Source organism: Sarcophilus harrisii, chromosome 5 (genome assembly GCF_902635505.1).
Source record: "Sarcophilus harrisii chromosome 5, mSarHar1.11, whole genome shotgun sequence".
NCBI lineage: Eukaryota > Metazoa > Chordata > Mammalia > Dasyuromorphia > Dasyuridae > Sarcophilus > Sarcophilus harrisii.
Window position 1 is genome coordinate 68,826,106 of NC_045430.1, and position 19,701 is coordinate 68,845,806.

Genomic DNA, 19,701 nt, shown 5'->3' on the forward strand with positions numbered 1-19,701 from the left:
TTCAGAGAAAGAACTAATGGGAGTCTAAATGTAGATCAAATTGTACTACTTTTACACCTATCTCACAGTGTGTTACTCAGGCTTGGGAGAAAATAGATAAGGAGGGGTGGTACAGCAACATCTTACTTCAATAAAAGAGGACCCCCAAGAACCTATTCAAAATTATGTGTCCCAATTAAGAAAAGCAGTTGACAGAGTTATAGGGAAAGGTGGTGCTTCTGACCTTTTCAGGCAATTGTTAAAAGAAGGAATGAATAAAGTGTACAGTGTACAATGGCTGGACTTTCCAAAGAAGCTCCTGTCTCTGAAATTATAGATAAATGTTATAAAGCAGATTATAAGGCTGTTAATGCAGATGCAATCGCCTCAGCTATAGCTCAGGGAATAACTCGGAATGAATAGAAAAGATGAGAAAAAGAAATGTTCTGTGGCAGAAAAGGACATTTCTAAGCCCAATGCCATAAGCAGCCAATAGGGGGCGGAAAATCCTTTTGCTCTGCTTGTGGCAAGATAGGCCACGTGGAAAAATTTTGTAGGACCAGGATGAGAAATAATTCTACGATTCAGGGAAACGGGCCAACGGGCCCCAAGAGGACCTCAAATGTATACCAGATAGATCAGGAACCTACCCAGAAAGGAGCTACAGGATTCGAAGAGAATTATCAGGCCTTGATGAGGAATATGGACAGCACTTGGTAAATGCAGTTAAGGGTTTTAATATCAACCCATGGACCAGTGCCTATGTTAAGGTACAACACAAGGCTGTAGATAGATTAGTAATCAAACTTTCAGATTATGCACCTGTGATTGTACGTACTATGATATTAAAACATATGGAACCATTTATCTTGGTTACTAATCCTCACTCATATTCTGTGAACTTAAATTGCCAAAGTACTCCCATTACATTCTTTTGGTAAGGTGAATTTTACTCAAATGACTGGGCAAGAAAAACCCATGTGTACTATTTATATAGAAAACAGGCCATTGCTAGGAATGATTGATACAGGGGCTGATATATCTGTTATAACAAAAATTGATTGGCCTACTAACTGACCGCTTCAAACTCAAACAGCAACGGTTAATGGAGTGAGTGGCATGCAACATGCTTCCCAGTCTAGTAGGAAACTTCACTGGGAATTGGAAAATCAGAAGGGTGTCTTTAAACCTCTTGTCATCGCAGGGCTTAGAACCTCCTTGTGGGGAAGAGATTTACTGAAAGCCCTTCAGACAACATTAAACATTGAGGAAAATTAATGGGGGCCACTGAGAAAGTCTTGGCAGTGCCACCCTTAAGACAGAAAACAGGACTGTCTTACATGAGTGGATCAGTGGTCCCTCTCAAATGAAAAATTTACTGCCCTAAGATTCATCATTATGGAACAAGAGAAATTGGGTCATATTGAGCCTTCCTTTAGTGCTTATAACTCGCCTATTTTTGTAATTAGAAAAAAGAACATTGATTGGAGAACTGTGAATCGCTGCCATACAATCCATGGGAGCCTTACAAGGCTCTCATCTCCTAATATGGTCCCTAAAGAATACCATATGGTGATTACTGCCATAAAGGATTGCTTTTATTCTATTCCTTTGCATCCTACAGACAGGGAGAAGTTTGCCTTCTCTGTTCTAACTATTAATTTACAAGCTCCTGTGACTAGATGGCAATGGAAACTATTACCACAAGTCCCACCCTTTAGCAACGGGTATGCAGACAAGGTCTTTGCCCCAGTTAGAAATTTATATCCAAATGTTTAAATACTCCATTATATGGATAATATACTGATGGCCACTAAGGAAGAGTCACATTGTGCAACACATTATTGGAATACTGGCTCAGAAGAACCTTCTAGTGGCACCACATAAGATACAGACTAAGCCTCCATTTCTCTATCTTGGACACATTCTTCAAGACCTTGCTGTGTCTAAGGTGCCCCCTAAGGTGGATGAGGGTAAAGATAAAACTCTTCATGACTTCCAACAGCTGGTAGGAACTTTACAATGGTTGGGGTCCACTCATCTGATTCCTCCTTTTGTTATGCACCCCTTTTACGATATTTTGAAAGGCCCTTCTGCTCTGACATCACCACAGTCATGGTCTGCAGAGGCTAGTGCTGCATTACAATCTATTCCCTTGCTGTGCTCTCATCCTACCTCTAGAATTGATCCTTCACACCCCTTGATGTTGTCAACATTTGCTGAGAAGCCCTTTTTCACCGCACTGCACCAAGATGAGCACCCCATAGAGTGGCTGTACCCTATTAGACCTTCAGGCATTCTGACCAATAAAATTGAGGGACTTGGTTCCTTTTTGTGGCAATATTGCCAACAGATTGTATTTATTTCAGGATGGCCTCCTCAATTGGCTCTTGGTGGACCAGAACAGCAAGTGCTTGCTATTGCCCAGGATAACTTAATGTGGGCAGTTCTGTTACAGCTTTGTCCCTTAGCACCTTTGCATACTTCTTAGTCACTTAAGCAATTGTACAAAAGATTAAAACTAAGTATTGTCACTGGATCTCTTTCCTCAGAGCCAGTGGCAAGGCCCTAATATTTTTACTGATGCTACCAAAGATATATATACAAGGCCCCTATATACAGGAAGGACACTCAAGAGACATATGTCCTTGACACCTCTTATGATTCCACACAGAAAATTGAGTTACATGCCATCATACATGCCATGCAACAATATAAAGAGGTTATTAATATCATCACAAACAGTCTTTATGCCTGTGAAGCCATCCAACAGCTACCATAATGCATATATAGATGACAGGCACTCCACCATCACTGATCTTCTTCATCAGGCTCAGGATGCATTAAATCCCCTCTTTTTATCATGCATGTTAGGTCTCGTACTGATGGCACTGGTGCCATATTTGAGGGCAATAGGGTAGCTGATGCCCTCCTTTATCCTTTGTGTGTCCTCAACTCTGATTCCCCTGCCCATAAGGCACATGCTTCATTTCATTTATCTGCCCACTCATTGCTGAGGCTGTATGGCATCTCTAAAGCAGATGCTACAGCTATTGTTTGCCGCTGTACTACTTGTGCTCCTTTTCGTCCTGCTAAATACTGTAACAAATCCTTGTGGTGAGTCACCTAACTTAAATGCCAAATGAATGTGACGCATGTTAAAAGGCAGTGCATCCATGTAACTGTGGATACACACTCTCAATTCCTCATGGTTTCATTCCAATCAGGAGAAGCAGTTAGGCATGTAATCAACCATCTTTATCAGTGCTTCTCCATTGCAGGAGTTCCATGTGCACTTAAGACAGATAATGGACCAGCTTATACATCTGCTTTTAGGTCTGTTTTGCACTGAATTTGGTATTGCCTATTCCACTAGCATCCCCTATAACCCTAAGGGACAAGCCATTGTTGAACGGGCTAATCATACTCTCAAGATCCTCCTGTCTAAGCAAGAAAAAGGGATATTTTTTTTTTTACAAGACCCTCCACCTGACTCACGCAGACCCGCTTAGATGTGGTGATATATACATATAATTACTTACAGTTTTCACATTCCTTGGATCTTACCCCAGCAATGCACTTCTGGCACATGCAGACAGCATGGCTAACAATAGACTGGCCAAAAAGGACAAGAGCCCTCTCTCCACAGTGAAGGGGAAGGACTTAGATGGCATTTAGAAGGACCCAGGCCAGTTCAAGGTTTAGGGTCCCAGTTACGCTTCTATCATTCCAGATGCACACCCAATAGCAGAGGAGTGGATCCCAACCAAAACCATCCATGACCTGAGGAACCAAGAAGAAAAGGACCAGACAATGGCCCACAGGGATCAGCCAGATGTCAGCAGATCTCCAGACACTGATGGCAGCAATGTTCCTCCTGACTGTGACACCAAAGACAGCAGACACAGCTCCAGTCTAGCAGCTGAATTAGACTGTCTTGGGTGATGTGCAATACATACAGACTGACAATTGGACAATGGGCTTGTGCACTTCTCCATGGCTACTTGTTGTTCATATGGTGGCCTGGGGAGAGGCTTTACCCTGTTTTCCACTTATAGACTATGCCTCTAAATTAGTGGGTGAAAAATCAACACACCCACCTGCCAAAGTTACTGAGGCAGTGCTACAGCACATGACTTTGCTTGTATATATCTTCCTCTGTGGCTTTCTTTACCAAAAGGTGTACACAATTGAAACTACAGATTTGTGACATCCTACCTCATTGACATCATATCTCCTTGAGCATGATTCTATTGAATGGGCTGAACACCATGTTACCCATGCTTGGTTATGGCCATTGTTGGGCCTAGTTCTCACTGTCATACTTTTGTTTGCCTTTGTTCTTTTATAGACACTCTGTAATCTCATTGATCAAGCGAGCTATTGTTGATGCTAAAGTTAGCCTGAGTGCAAATTTAAGACGGATTTACAAGAGAGGGGAATTGTATGGGTCAGAGGAAGAGGAGGAGTTACAGTACAATGCAGTCAGGAAGTAAAACAAGCCATAATGCTTGAGATCCTCAGAAGTGATTTCTGTGAGCAAACAGAGACTGCCTCCTGAACAGGAACTCTGGCCACATTGAGATCGCATCTTAATGAGAGGCATCTCCTTCTCTGATTGGCTGTGCATGTGACATCATAGAGCCTATTTAAGCAGTGAGGACTAGGAAATTGGCCCTTTTACACCCGGGACTCCGCTGGGAATAGGAACTAAGAGTGCACAGGAGGTCAGAGGATAAGATGTAGAACTGAGCTTGCATACAACTGCTTTCGAGTGCTCTATTGTGTTCAAACCATTGTTCTTATGAAATAGTGGCCAGAGATCTCTGAAGAGCTCAGACAGATGTAAGCTTGGGAATTAGGAGAGACTGGCAATAGCAAATGCAGAGCTAGCACTTACAACTACCTAAAACTATGTTTTGATACACTGTTATGTCAAATTCTCTTCCTAATTCACTCTTGCCATTAGAATTCAAATAAACTTATAAAGGAAAGTATATGGAAGCTGTTAAAAGAAACTGGACAACTTTGGAAAAATACCCACTTGCCTCCTTCATATGTCCTAGAAAGCTGCTTTTGGCCCTTTTTTTTTTTTTTTTTTAATCCCAAGTATTTATTATACTGACTGGCATACTGTAAGCATTTAATAAATATTATTTAATTAATACTTTTAAAATTACTAATCTTTGGGACAGCTAGATGGCGCAGTGGACAGAATGCTGGTCCTGAAGTCAGGATGACCTGAGTTCAAATCTACCTCAGACACTTAACACTTTCTAGCTGTGTGACCCTGGGCAAATCACTTAACCCCAATGGCCTCAGGGGGAAAAAAAAATTAATCTTTTTTTCCCTCAAAAATACAAAGTTGTTCTTGAGACCCAAACTTAAATTATGAACTGAACACGCACAAAAACTGCAAAAAAATTACTTTTTCCAATTACTAAAATAAGTTAAAAAGATAAAAATTTAATGACTATCAGAATAAGCTCAATAATGACACTAAGAAAAAGATAAAATACTATGTGTTGGGAGGATGGAGGAATAGAGAATAAAATATCTCTAAACCAACAATATAATCCTGAATTAATCACTTACAATGCTAAAATAAGTTCTATAAAAAGAAAATGTAAGCATAAAGATCCCCAAGAGATTAATTTAAGACGAAATTTTGTTTGTTTTTAAGCAACTTAAGATAAGGTCTTAATACACAAGTACAAAAAGGTAAGATGACTGAATAATAATAATAGCTATCATTTATATGGTGCTTTAAGAATTGCGAAGTGTTTTACAGATGTTATACAATTTTATCCTAAAAACAACCCTAGGAGGCAGGTGCTATTATTATCATCATCATTTTATAAATAAGGAAACTAAAGGCAATTGAGTGACATGTCTATAAGTTTCTATAGCTAATTAAAAAGTCAGACAAAATTAGATTCAGATCTTCCTTCACTCCATTCAAATCCAACACTTTTCATACTGAGCCACCTCCAGGACTCAGTATAACAAATACTTAGGAATAATTACTTCTAGACTTTCTCAAAACAGCAATGTATAGCTAAAGAAATAAACACAGAATAATCCATTTCATATGAATGGTGAATTATGTATTTACTGGTTACGAGTTTTCTTTTAATTACTATTAATTATAAATCTCTTTTATAGGAACAGTGAAGTACTAATTTAGTGATTATACAGCTCTCTAAAGATTTGAAAAATCTGACCTTAACTGAATAATTACACTATTTTTAACTAAAGAGCATCTAGACTAATGGAATCAGATTTTGCACCATCTGTTTTTGCTGAAGATACAATTCACCAATTCTCAAACTTTTTGTACTTTATTGTTTGCCTTTAAGGTATCTTATCCCCCCCCCCAAAAAAAAGCATATTATTTAATGTACTTTTAAAAATGAATCTAAACTAATGCTTTATAAATCACTTTAAAATTTATCAATATGCCTTATAAGTCAGTTAGTAAACATTTAAGTGCCAAGATGCTGAGCATTATGCTAAGTGTTATGTATGCAAAAAAGAGGCAAGAGTCCCAGTCTTCAAGGAGCTTATCATCTAATGTGGGAGTTACAAGCAAACAAATATATACAAACAAGCTACATTCAGGATAAATAAGAAATATTTCATAGTGGGAAGGCACAAGACATAAGAGGATTTGGGGAAAGTATTCTTGTATAAAATAGGATTTTAACTGGGACTTGAAGGAAGCTAGGGAAGTCAAGAGGCAGATATGAAGGAGAGCATTCTAGGGCAGAGCATCCAGAAAAAACTCTCAGAACAAGGAGATGGAACATCTTATTCATGAAACAGCAAGGTGGCCAACTATCCCTATTACTGTCAAATATTGCATCGCCTGCCAACTAGTTCCCCAGAGTCAAAACCTTGGTAACACTCAGCTCCTCACTATTCCTCACCCGTTCTTACATCTAATCTGTTGCTAAGGTCTGTCAATTTCACCTCTGCAACATCTCTAATATGCCCCTTTTTCTCTTCTTATATTGCCATCATCCTGATACAGGCCCTGACCCTCTCACATCTGAGATATTGCCCATAGCAAAGGAGTTGCTTACAAATCTCTCCCCCCCTCCAGTCCTTCCTCTATTCAGCCAACAAAGTACTATTCTCAAAACTAGGTTTGAACTTGTCAATCTCTACTCAATCAACTCCAGCTCCCTATCACCTCCCACATCAAACACAAAATTTTCTGTCTAGTACTCAAAGTCCTTTATAACCTAAGCCCACCTGCTCTCCCCTTCCAGTCTTCTTAGACTTTACCACTACCCCCCAACACTTACTCTTCAATCCAGTGAGAACTGTTATGTTTACCAAGTAATCTTATATCTTGACACATTCTTTATTTCTTAAGGATACTGAAGAAAAAGAGCAGCAGAGGAGTGTCATATGTGAAGGCAGGAGAGGAGAAAAGAATCACACCAAGAGACTGTCAGCTACAATGAAGCGTTAAGCTTCTAGTTCTAGATTAGAAAAAAAGAATTAAAGAAAAAAAACAAGTTTGTTCTCTAAGTTAACAAGTAGTCTAGATTGAAAAAACACACACATTCTCTCTCTCTCTCTCTCTCTCTCTCTCTCTCTCAACAACCGTAACCCAAACAAATTCTACTGTTTTATCTTAAATGCTCAAAAAATTATAATTATCTATAGAATTGCCACATATACAGGAACTATCTATTTATCCTTAATTGAGTGCTTTAGCAATAGATGACTCGATCATGTGTCCATCTAGAGGAGAGGAAGATAAGATGACTATACCGTTCTTGTCCACTAGTTCTGCACAACAGACATTTTAAAAAAGCATCAAGCTAGAAAGATTTATTTACCATCTATATGACCACAGAGTAGTCAAAAATTGCATCCTATCAATTTTTTTAAAGTATAGAACAAAAGTGACAGGGGTGAAGGGGAATTTACATACGCCTCTTTGGGATGGACCACTTCTTCGATCATGAGAAAAACTGCGGCCCTCGGAATATTCTCGGTAATCAACATGACTGTAACCATATCTACTGTAGCTTCCTTCACCAGGTCTGTCTAGCAGTGGTGGTTTCTTGGACATAATATTAACTACTCTATGGTAGTCATCCTAAAACAGACAAAAAGAAATATATAAAATCACTAATTTCACTAATGGAATGGCTTTTTTAAAAGCACAGGAGCCTTTTCCTTTAAATAAAGTGGGTAAATTTGAAAAAGATTTCTTATTAAACCTAATAGTATAAAGTCTTTAGAAGACTAGAAAATTTTAAGCAAGCTATTCAGTGAAAGACAGCTATTAAAAACTATGGCACTTCTTGTCTCCATTAATGTAGTAAGCTAAAGAAAGTAGAAAAACTATAAATAGCTCTCTATAAATATATAATTGAGTTAAATTTTATTTCAAAAGACTGGCGAAAAGGTTAAGTAAAAAGCTGATAGTTTATACATTAAACTGGACATCTCTGAACTTCTACAAAATTAGTGGTTATTACATTAAAGTATTTCTAGTTTACTATAAATTTAAAGAATCTACAAACCCAATAGCTACTAAATAAAAAAGATATATGGTGCTTTGATGGTGCTATTTTTTGAAGAATAAAATCACTAATTTCACTCATGAAAGGAAAATCTTACTGGTGTTTATAGTTAATTGAGTTCCAAAGAAGATGTTTTCAGAATCTTTGGAACTTATCTATTCAGAATTCGATTGACATCCTTAATTCAGGGCAAAATAGAACTCAGAACATGCAATATACTAACAATTTCACTTACCAGTAACTCTTCTCTAAAAACCAATCTGTGCATTGTGGCCAGTTGTAACCTATAAAACTATGTGTATGAATATATGTATTGTGTATTCATTAAGAAGACATAAGCAGGCCATAGGATAATTCCTCTGGGATCAGTATAAGGTATATGTTAAGATATTAAACAGAAATTGGTAATAAAAACTAAGGCAACAAGTCAAAATAATCAATAACTTCTATTCCCAGATAAAGTCCCCTGTAATTTACAGACTTAAAAACACAAAATTAGAAGAGACCTCAAAGGTCAAGTAGCTCAATTTGCCAAACAATGATTCAACATTATTATGTGTAAAAAGCTCCAGTGTCAGAGTGCGCATTATTTGATTTGACAATCTGGCTTCATCAAAGTGAAACTATTATTTACCAAAATTAGAATTGGACTCTCAACTTCCAAATCTAATAGTGCATTCTCAATCTTCATCCTAAATGATCTTTTAACAGCCTCTGATACACTCTTCTCCTGAGTACTCTCTCCTCTCTTGATTTTTGTAATCCATCTCTCCCCTCCCCTCTTCTCCTACCTGTCTGATTGCTCCTTCTCAGTCTCCTTGATGGATCTTCCTGGCTGGAATAGTCATACATATTTTAAGATGCTTCTACATCAAGTACCACTTTTATTGAATCAAAATTGTATATCACTAAATATATATCATATTTGAAGATAATCTGTCACATTGGCATGAACCCAGCAAATCTAATTTGTAAGGGGAAAAAGAATACCTTTAAAAAGTATATGATAGCGATAAACAAAGAAGTAGAAGGAAGTATTTTGTATAATTTAGAGGTCATGTGGTATAACACTCTGATTTTACAGATGGCAAAACTGAAGCTCATAGTTGAGGCAAAGGTGCAAATAAAACCATGATTGTTTAATGACAAAAGTATGCTTTTTTTTTTTAACATTACTATATCTACCAATTAAGTTTATCTACTTCATGATATTTATTCAAAATTCTTGAATCATTTATTTTGTTCTTACCATTTTTCTATACCCATATTAATTTAATTTCCACAAATACCATCTATTTGGATAACAAAAACTAACATTCTTTCATGTGACTAAAATAACTTCAGCCAAGTTCAAAGGGATGCTTGTTTTTTTTTTAACAAGCCCATGCTAAGTTAATTCCATGTTGATTCTAAGAATATTTCTATATATTCTATAGTTGTCTTTTAAAAATTGACAACTCCTGTTATACCAAATTATAACAAGTTTCACTGATTCTCAGCTCAAATTATATCACATTCTGACTATTTGTGAGCTCAATATTTTATGTAAACTATGAAACATGGGAAACAAAAAAGTTCTGAGTAAACACAAAAAAAATTTACAAAAGGTCATCATATTTATTGAATTATTTCTACTATATTTTAAAATGATAAACAGAAGGTACTTAAATATAAGGCCAAGGAGATTAATGACCATTTTGACCACAGTAGACTATTGGTTAGATTGATATGGTGAGAAAATATGCTGTTGTTCATACTGCCTTCTCAAAGAGGGCCAATGACATCATAAGGGTGATATCTCGACTTGTGCATTATGTATGAATGAGGCAGAGTTCAGCAGCTTCACTTTCCTCAAGAGTCACTTAAATCCAATGGCAAGACAAAGGTAAAAAAAATTAACTTGGACCAGTCATATTGTAGAGCAACAGGCAATATGACAGTTTGGACATCTATCTAAGTCAGTAATACTTAATTTGACAATTTTTTTTTTGGGGGGGGGGGAGGAGAGAGAAGGGAGGACAATCAGATAAGTTATTTGCCCAGAGTAAGAGTCTGAAATTGGATTCAAACTCAGGTCCTCCTGACTCCCAGACTAATATTCTATCCAGTGGACCACCTAGCTGCCCCAAGATTGATGATAAATTAATAAAAATTGCTTCTGACAGGTGGGAACCTAAAAACAGAGTCCAGTATCAGTATAAAATTGTTTTAAGAATACCAATGACTAAATTCAATGGAGTATTTGCTTACATAATTTAAGCAAAGAGCTATTCAATCTACTTTGGTTTTTTGTGCCAGTCGCATAAATCACACCAATCCGTTTTGATTAATTTTGGATCTCAATAAGATAGGGTCTCCAGAGCTTAATAAGATAAATGTTACCTTCAAAAAAAGATACCCTCCCCATTTATGTTGTCAGGAAGACATGGTACATTTAAAATGATCTAAGACCCTGAATTTTTGTCTTTGGTTACTGAGAGAATACACTGACTATCTAGCTTAGTTAATACATTGATTATTAATATTCAGTAACTTTGTCTCTCAGAATTTTAAGACAATTGACTGTCCCCCACACTTAGAATGCTCCCTCTCTCCTTACCTCTGCCTCCCGATTTCCTCAGATTATTTGAAAATTCAGTCAAAAGCCTAATTCTGGCAAGAAGCTTTTCCCAATTCCCAGGCCATCACATCCACTACTAGTTCCTTCCTTTTGAACCTACTTTCCATTTGTACTTCATACATTATATATATACAGTTATCTGCATGTTATCTTTCCCTTTAGAAAATAAGCTCTTTGAGAACAGTTACTACATTCTTACCTTTCTTGGTATCCCAAAGCTAAGTATTCTGTCAAGCACAAAGTAAGCATTAATAAGTGTTTGATGACAAACCACAAAGTATTTTTTATATAAAAGAAAGAGGCCATGGCAATATAATAAAAATTAAAAGATTACAATCTTGTAATAGCAATAATAAAACAACTTTATTTTGTGCCATACCAATCAGTAAAAGATTTCATTATAAAATGAGACAAAAAACAAAACTCATCTGAAAAAATCAAAATAGCAAGAATTTCAAGGGAAATAATGAAAAAAAAAATTAGGAAGGGGAAAAAAGACTTGGCAATAAAAGATCCCAAACTATATTAAAATTGCCTATCATTAAAACTATTTAGTACTTATTAATAAATTAAAACATTGATCACTGCAAAAGATTAAATATATAATATGTAAAAGCAAAAAAGTAGCATTACTATTGGTGGATGACTTTTAAAATCCCTACTACTGGGATAAGAACTCAGTATTAGGAGAAAAGAAGCAGTTTGTCAGAAACTGATTAGCTCAAGAACTCAATGTTCTTGCTATATGCTATAAATATTATTCAAATGGACATATAACCCAGATACAAAAAGTCACAAAATAAACAAATTAAAAAAGAAATGAAGAAAATAACTTTTAGAGTTATACATCCAGAAAGAATTCTTGATCAAACAAGCAAATATTTAATTAAAAACACAACTCAAGCACGAGCCCAACTAGAACTTCTAAGAGAAATTAAAGAGTTAAAAAAAGGACAAAAATTACTTTCAATGTCACAAAAGGGAGATAAAAGGGATTACAAGAAATAAAATGGATAATTTTTGATTACATGTAATTAAAAAACTTCTACACAAACAAAATCAATGCAAAAAAATAGAAAGGAAATAGTTCAATTGGCAAAAATCTTTGTATGAAGGTTTTCTCATTTGTAAGATATAGACAGAACAGAAAGAAAAAACGCTGCCCAATATTTAATAGTCAAAGAAATAAATAGTAAATTCTAAAGGGAAGATAACCATATTATCAACTAGCCATATGAAAAAAAATCCTCCAAATTAATAAATGCAAATTAAAATAACTTTGAAGGTCTACCTCTGACTACCCATCTGACTAACAAAGACAATCAAAAAGAAAAAAGAAAATGACAACTATTGAAGGGATGGATATGTGAAGAGAAAACATACATGCTGTTCCAAACATTATGAAAAGTAATCTGACTAATATCCAAAAAAAGTCATTGTATACCATTTGACCTAGAGATACTTTTACAATGTTTTCTAGGGATCTCCCTGTACAATAGAATAGGAGTGACTGTACATAGAAAGTTGGTGTTTCTTGGTTTTTGTTAAATTCAGAATAATGAAAAAAATATATATTTTTAAAATAAAAAGAAAATCAAATGCTTTTAAAGCCATACTGCCTCCAGGATGGATTTTTTTTCCCCCACACATATTTGGTCAGATCAAGTCACTCGAATTCATTCTAAAATTTTACTGATTACTACTTAAATAATGAAGTTAATCTGAGTCCCAGTATCACTAAACTACTATCATTAATGAGAATATATTCCCATTGTAATGACTGGCAGAGATAACCCCTTTTGAACCAGTTATTTACTAGAATGGTTTTCAATTTTAAAATTTTGTTTTATTTTCCTTTTGGTCTGTTTCTTCTTTCCCAACATGACTAATGTGTAAGTATTTTACATTATTTATTGCACATGAATAATATATATCAGACTGCTTGCTGTCTTAGAGAGAAGGGAGAAAAGGGAAGGAGAAAAATCTAAATTTCAAACTCTTTCCCAAAAAATCAATGTTGAAAACTGTCTTTACATATAATTGGGAAAAATACTATTAATTTTAATTTTTTTTAAATAACAGGCTATTTCCTATAACTAATAAATCTTTGAAAAAGGTGGAGAGAGAAGCTAGACAAGCTTATGTGACAGGAACCCAGGAATTAATACTATTAAAATGTCATTGCAACTCTTCACATAATACCTCAAGTACTAAGATGGCAGGGTTCAAAATATGGTCTAATATCATCTCTGATGATATTCATCATTGCTGATATTCAATTAAAAAAACTCGAGATATGTCTTCTCTTTTGTTTCTATTTACTCATTACCTTCTAGTTTTATCTATTATTCTCTTAGGATGATTTCACTTATCTGAGCTTCATGCCAAAGTCTCTACAGATTAAAATGTGTTTTATGGTTTCCTAGGAAAATATTATTCAAAATTTTCTATCACTCTTGTTTAATTTTTTAAACTAAAAATTAAGATTAAGTATAGGTCAAGAACTGGAAATCGAGAGGGCGGAGCCAAGATGGCGGAGAAGGCACATTCAACTTTCTAAGCTCCTTTTCCCCTCATAACCAACTATTTAATCTAGCCTCAAAAATAGCTCTTCACTGCTTAAATTCATGAAGATCAGAAGCACAACAACTTACCAGTTGAAGTCAATCTGGAAGATCACCAGGAAAAGTTTGTCCTGAGGGGCCAGGAACAGACTAGCACAGGCAGTGAGAGACTACTGTCCTGAGCAGACCAAGGGTGGGGGTGATTTCTGTGGCTAGAGAAGTTATAGAGACCACTCTGCTATAGGCTAACTGCTCTGCCTTGATTACAAAGCAGTAAACTGGCAGAGAAATTAAAGCCTAAAACAGAGGGTACTCTAAAAAACGCCAGAACCTAACAAGATCTGGCTGTAGCAACTCAAATCCGGAAGTGACTCAGGCAAACTGAAACACAGCCCTGCAGCCACATACTGCAGTTGGGGCTTATGCGGTGGGGGGGAGGGGGACAGTTACAAACCCACACCGTAGGGGGGCACAGCCTGGGCAGCCTCTAATCAGCACAGTGGGGGGCTCGGCCTGGGGCAATAGAACTTCATGAAGCAGACTGTGCTTCCCGGGGCAGAGACTACTTCCAATCCCTGCAAATCCATTCACTGCTCAAAGGCTAATACCCACAGCCCCAGGGTGGGTAACTCATTTAAAAACTCAATTGGACATATACAAAAAGAAGTAAAAAAAGCTAATGAAGAAAATAACTCACTAAAAATCAGAACTGAAGAAATAGAAATGACTGATTCATTGAGACAGAAAGAATCAGGCAAGCAAAACCAAAAAAATGAAAGATTGGAAAAAATGTCAAATATTTACTTGGAAAAACAACAGATCTGGAAAATAGATCTAGGAGAGCTAACCTAAGGATCATCGGACTACCCGAAAATTATGATGAAAAAAAAGAGCCTAGATACTATTTTACAGGAAATCATCAAAGAGAACTGCCCAGAAGTAATAGAACCAGAAGGTAAAATAGGCGTTGAAAGAATCCATCGAACACCTTCTGAAAAAGACCCTAAAATAAAGACTCCAAGGAATATTGTGGCCAAACTTCAGAATTTTCAGACTAAAGAAAAAATTCTACAAGCAGCCAGGAAAAAACAGTTCAAATACCAAGGTGCCACAATAAGGGTCACACAAGATCTGGCTGCCTCAACATTAAAGGATCGAAGGGCCTGGAATTTGATATTCCAAAGGCAAAAGAACTTGGAATGCAGCCAAGAATAAACTACCCAGCTAAGCTGAGCATTTTTTTCCATGGAAGAAGATGGACATTTAATGAAACAGAGGAATTCCATCTGTTTCTAAAGAAAAAACCAGACTTAAACAAAAAATTTGATCTCCAACAACAGAACTCAAGACAAGTAGAAAAAGGTAAAAGGAACTCTTGAGAACTGTATTTCTGTTGTGGATATACATAAAAACCACATGTATAATTTGATTTTACTGATATAGCATAAAAAAGGGAAGTAGAAATGGAAAGGGGATAGTGTCAGAAAAAGGGAAAAGGGGAGATAAAAAGAGGGAAACTACATGTGACGATGAGGCAAAGGAAACCTATCATATCTGAGGGAACTTAGAGAGGGGGAGGAACATTGTGCGAATCTTACTCTCATCAGAGTTGGCTCAAAGAGGAAATAATTGACACATTTGTTTTACAGAGAATCTTCTCTCACCTCATTAAAAAGTGGGAGAGGAAAAGGGAAAAGGAAAAAGAGTAATAAGGGAAGGGTACAAGAAAGGGGAAGGGATTCAAAGGGAAGAGGGAGGGATACTAAAGAGGGAGAGCTGGGTGACGCAAGTGGGACCAATAAGTTTAATACTAAGGAAGGGGGGAAGGAGGGCAAGAAAAAGAAAAGCATAATCTGGGGATATTAGGATGGCAGAAAATACAGAATTAGTAATTTTAACCATAAATGTGAATCTCCCCCAGAAAGAGGAGGCGGATAGCAGACTGGATCAAAAGTCAGAACCCTACAATATATTGTTTACAGGAAATACATTTAAAACAGGGAGATACAGAGTAAAGGTAAAAGGCTGGAGCAGAATCTATTATACTTCAGGTGAAGTCAAAAAAGCAGGGGTAGCTATCCTTATCTCAGATCAAGCAAAAGCAAAAAATTAGCTAATTAAAAGAGATAAGGAAGGAAACTATATCTTGCTAAAAGGTACTATAGACAATGAAGCAACATCAGTATTAAACATATATGCACCAAATGGTACAGCATTTAACTTCCTAACAGAAAAGTTAAGAGAATTACAAAAAGAAATAGATAGCAAAAATATAATAGTGGGATATCTCAATCTTGCACTCTCAGATTTAGATAAATCAAATCACAAAATAAATAAGAAAGAAATTAAAAAGGTAAATAGAATATTAGAAAAATTAGGTGTGATAGATCTCTGGAGAAAACTGAATGGTGACAGAAAGGAGTATACTTTTTTCTCAGCAGTTCATGGAACCTACACAAAAACTGACCATATATTACGATATAAAGACCTCAAAATTAAATGTAGGAAGGCAGAAATAGTAAATGCTTTCTTTTCAGATTACAATGCAATAAAAACTACATTCAACAAAAAGCTAGGTGTAAATAAATCAAAAAGTAATTGGAAACTAAATCTCATCTTAAAGAATGACTGGGTGAAACAGCAAATTATAGACACAATAATTTCACTCAAGATAATGACAATGGTGAAACATCATACCAAAATTTGTGGAATGCAGCCAAAGCGATAATAAGGGGAAATTTTATATCCTTAGAGGTTTACTTGAACAAAATAGAGAAAGAGAAGGTCAATGAATTGGGCTTGCAACTTAAAAAGTTAGAAAAAGACCAAATTAAAAACCCCAATCAATTACTAAACTTGAAATTCTAAAATTAAAAGGAGAAATTAATAATATTGAAAGTAAAACTATTGAACTAATAAATAAAACTAAGAGTTGGTTTTATGAAAAAACCAATAAAATTGATAAACCTTTGGTAAATCTGATTAGAAAAAAGAGAGAGGAAAATCAAATTAGTAGTCTTAAAAATGAAAAAGGAGAACTTTCTACCAATGAAGAGGAAATTAAAGAAGTAATAAGGGGTTACTTTGCCCAACTTTACACCAATAAATTTGATAACCTAAGCGAAATAGATGACTACCTCCAAAAATATAGGCTTCCCAGATTATCAGAGGAGGAAGTAAATTGCTTAAATAGTCCCATTTCAGAAAAAGAAATAGAACAAGAATTATGGGTGGAGGAGGGGGGGAGAACAACACAAGTATTCATTTTTTCCAGGCAAAATGGGCAGTGAGAGAAAAAAAGAAAGCTCTGAGGATACTAGGTATGTCTAGCCAGAAATGCAAAAGAAATGCAAAATCTTTTACAGAATACAGAAATATGGGATAATTGAGAGATTAATCACACAATAACCAGTTGAGAGATAATCCTTTCAGATTCGAGAATAAAGCAGCACTTGTAATTTCAAGAAATGAGAAGCAAGATGCAAAAGAATACAAAGTCAGTCCAGACATCCCCACCAGAAATATATGGAATTCAGTCCTAACATGAAGTCTAAATTCAAAAACAAGGTCAAAGAACAAAGTAAAAAAAATTGTTTTTCTATTAACAGGGGTGTTCAAGACAAAACCAAAGAAAAAGAAAGCCTACAAGATATCTACAAGCAAATATTTAATTAAAAACACAGCTCAGGTACAAGCCCAACTAGAAGTTCTAAAAAGAAATTAAAGAGTTAAAAAATAAGAACAATTACTTTCAATATCAAATTTCAAGAAATATAAAATTGTCCAGATCTTTTAAAACCAAAATAAAAATGAAAAAAGAAAGAATTCATTGATCACTACCTGAAACAGTAAAATTAAAATTCCCAGGAATATGATAGCCAAAATTAAAGAAAAAAATATGGTGAAGAGAAAGAAAAACTTAAATATCAAAGAGCAACGCTACAGTCAGGATCACAAGTGATTTAAAAAGTCCTATCAGATAGATGCAGACAAGTTGAATACATTGTTTCAGAATACAAAAGAATCATATATACAACTAAAAAAATAACTAATCCAGAAAAATATAATATAATCCTACAGGGGGGAAAATGGACTACTCTGAGTCTTTCTGATAAAAAGATCAAAACTAAGAAGAAATTATAAAATGAAAAACCGGACTGAAGAGAAATAAAAGCATTTACCATACTATCCCAATTAAGATTAAATAATTAAATTCTAACACGGGGAAATTAAAAATGTGTCCCACTAAAACAATATTGTCATGAGAGCTAATAGAGGGTAAGTCAAATAGCCTAGTTTTCAATCTATTCTGTTTTCATAGCCTTAATGTAAGTATGGAAAATACAGATAAAAGGAAGAGTAGTAAACACATATAATCAAGCTATACAAGCAGAAGATTATATAAACAAAGCAAAAGGGACAGGAATAATAATTGACTCTTAACTTCATTCTCATCAAAACACACAAATCAATCAAAAACTTATCAAAAACACACAAATAAATATACACAGCAATGAATTTCTATATTTCAGGAAACAGCAGAAAAAATTAGAAGAAAAGAGATGAAAATAAGTGAGAGAAAATGAACAGAAATAGTCTGTTTGCAGGGAGGAAGGGAGGGAAAACTCTCAACAGGGTAGATTTCAAAAAAAGATTTAAAAGAAGAAGGAAAAAAATATAGGAATCTGCAATTGGGCCCTGATCAAGGGAAAAAGAAGAGATGTAAGGAAGAAGAAACAAATTGCAACAAACCTAGGTCACTGGTGAACACATTCCTTCATTCTTACCAACTTTAAGGAAAGGAGGAAGGAGAAAAGTAGAAAGAGAAGTTGGAGGGGAAAACACTATTAACAATAATAATTGTGCATGTGAATGGAATGAATTTATAAAAAAGAAAAGGAAAAAAAAAAAACATTAGAAAGGAGGCTCTAAAAACATGCTGCCATAAGAAATACACCAGAAACATATATTCCCACAGAGCTAAAAGGGGCTAGAGCACAATCTATTATGGTTCATTTGAAACAAAAAAATAAAAGTTGACTATCATGATCTAAGACAAAATAACAGGAAATTAAACCAAATTAAGAGAAACAGAACTACGTTTTGCTGAGAGATACCATAGATAGTAAATTAATATTAACACTGAATATCTGCATTCAGGAAAAAAAAAACTATGGAGATTAAATGTAAATCTACACAAATTATGTTCACTTTTTTTTTTCTTCCTCTCCCATGGTTTTTCCCTTTTATGTGATTTTTTCTTTCACAACATGATCCATAAAGAAATGTGTACTTTTTAAAAAATAAAAATAAAATAAAACACTGAAGACATATGCACCTAATGGAATAACATCTAAATTAATAGAGGAAAGGTTTAAAGAAGTACAAGGAGAAATACATAGTTAAAGTGGTTATTGTCTTTTGCCTCAAGACCAAAATGACATCACTAAGCTGGGATTGAAATACAGTGTGTCTGTAATAAAGTTAGATCTAAACAACTGGAGGAATATCAATTGCTCATGGGTAGGCTATATAAAAATAACAATTATACCTAAATTAACCTACTTATTCAATGCCATACCAATCAAACTGCCAAAAAATTACTTTATAGAGTTAAAAAAAATAACAACAAAATTCTTCTGGAAGAACAAAGGTTCAAGAATATCAAGGAAATTAATGAAAAAAAAAAAAAAAAGCGAAGAAAGTTGACCTAGCCATATCAAACTTAAAACTATATTATAAAGCAGCTGTCATCTAAACCATTTGTTACTGGCTAAGAAATAAAGTGGTAGATCAATGGATCATTTTTGATTTCCTTCACGGGCTAATTGTACAATATTTTAGAATCCAATTCTTTTTGTACAGCAAAATAACGGTTTGGTCATGTATACTTATTGTGTATCTAATTTCTACTTTAATATATTTAACATCTACTGGTCATCCTGCCATCTGGGGGAGGGGGTGGGAGGAAGGAAGGAAAAAAATTGGAACA

General features: G+C 35.1%; 1 protein-coding gene across 13 annotated transcripts in view; it reads right to left on the bottom strand.

Annotated features, from left to right (window-relative positions):
• The window catches only part of PPHLN1 (periphilin 1), a 188,791-nt gene that overhangs the window by 140,510 nt on the left and 28,580 nt on the right, over positions 1–19,701 (bottom strand). For 9 of the 13 annotated variants that reach the window (XR_002770414.2, XM_012550525.3, XM_012550528.3 and 6 more), the window contains exon 4: positions 7,928–8,095. The exons of 3 other annotated variants lie outside the window; for them this stretch is intronic. Coding sequence is in view for 9 of the 10 variants with exons in the window: in XM_012550525.3 (XP_012405979.1) it covers positions 7,928–8,095 (168 nt within the window). In the remaining variant the exon portion in view is untranslated. Of the gene's footprint in view, positions 1–7,927; positions 8,096–8,760; positions 9,716–19,701 lie in introns of those variants that run through there. One more of the 13 variants, XM_031940568.1, reaches the window with a different exon arrangement.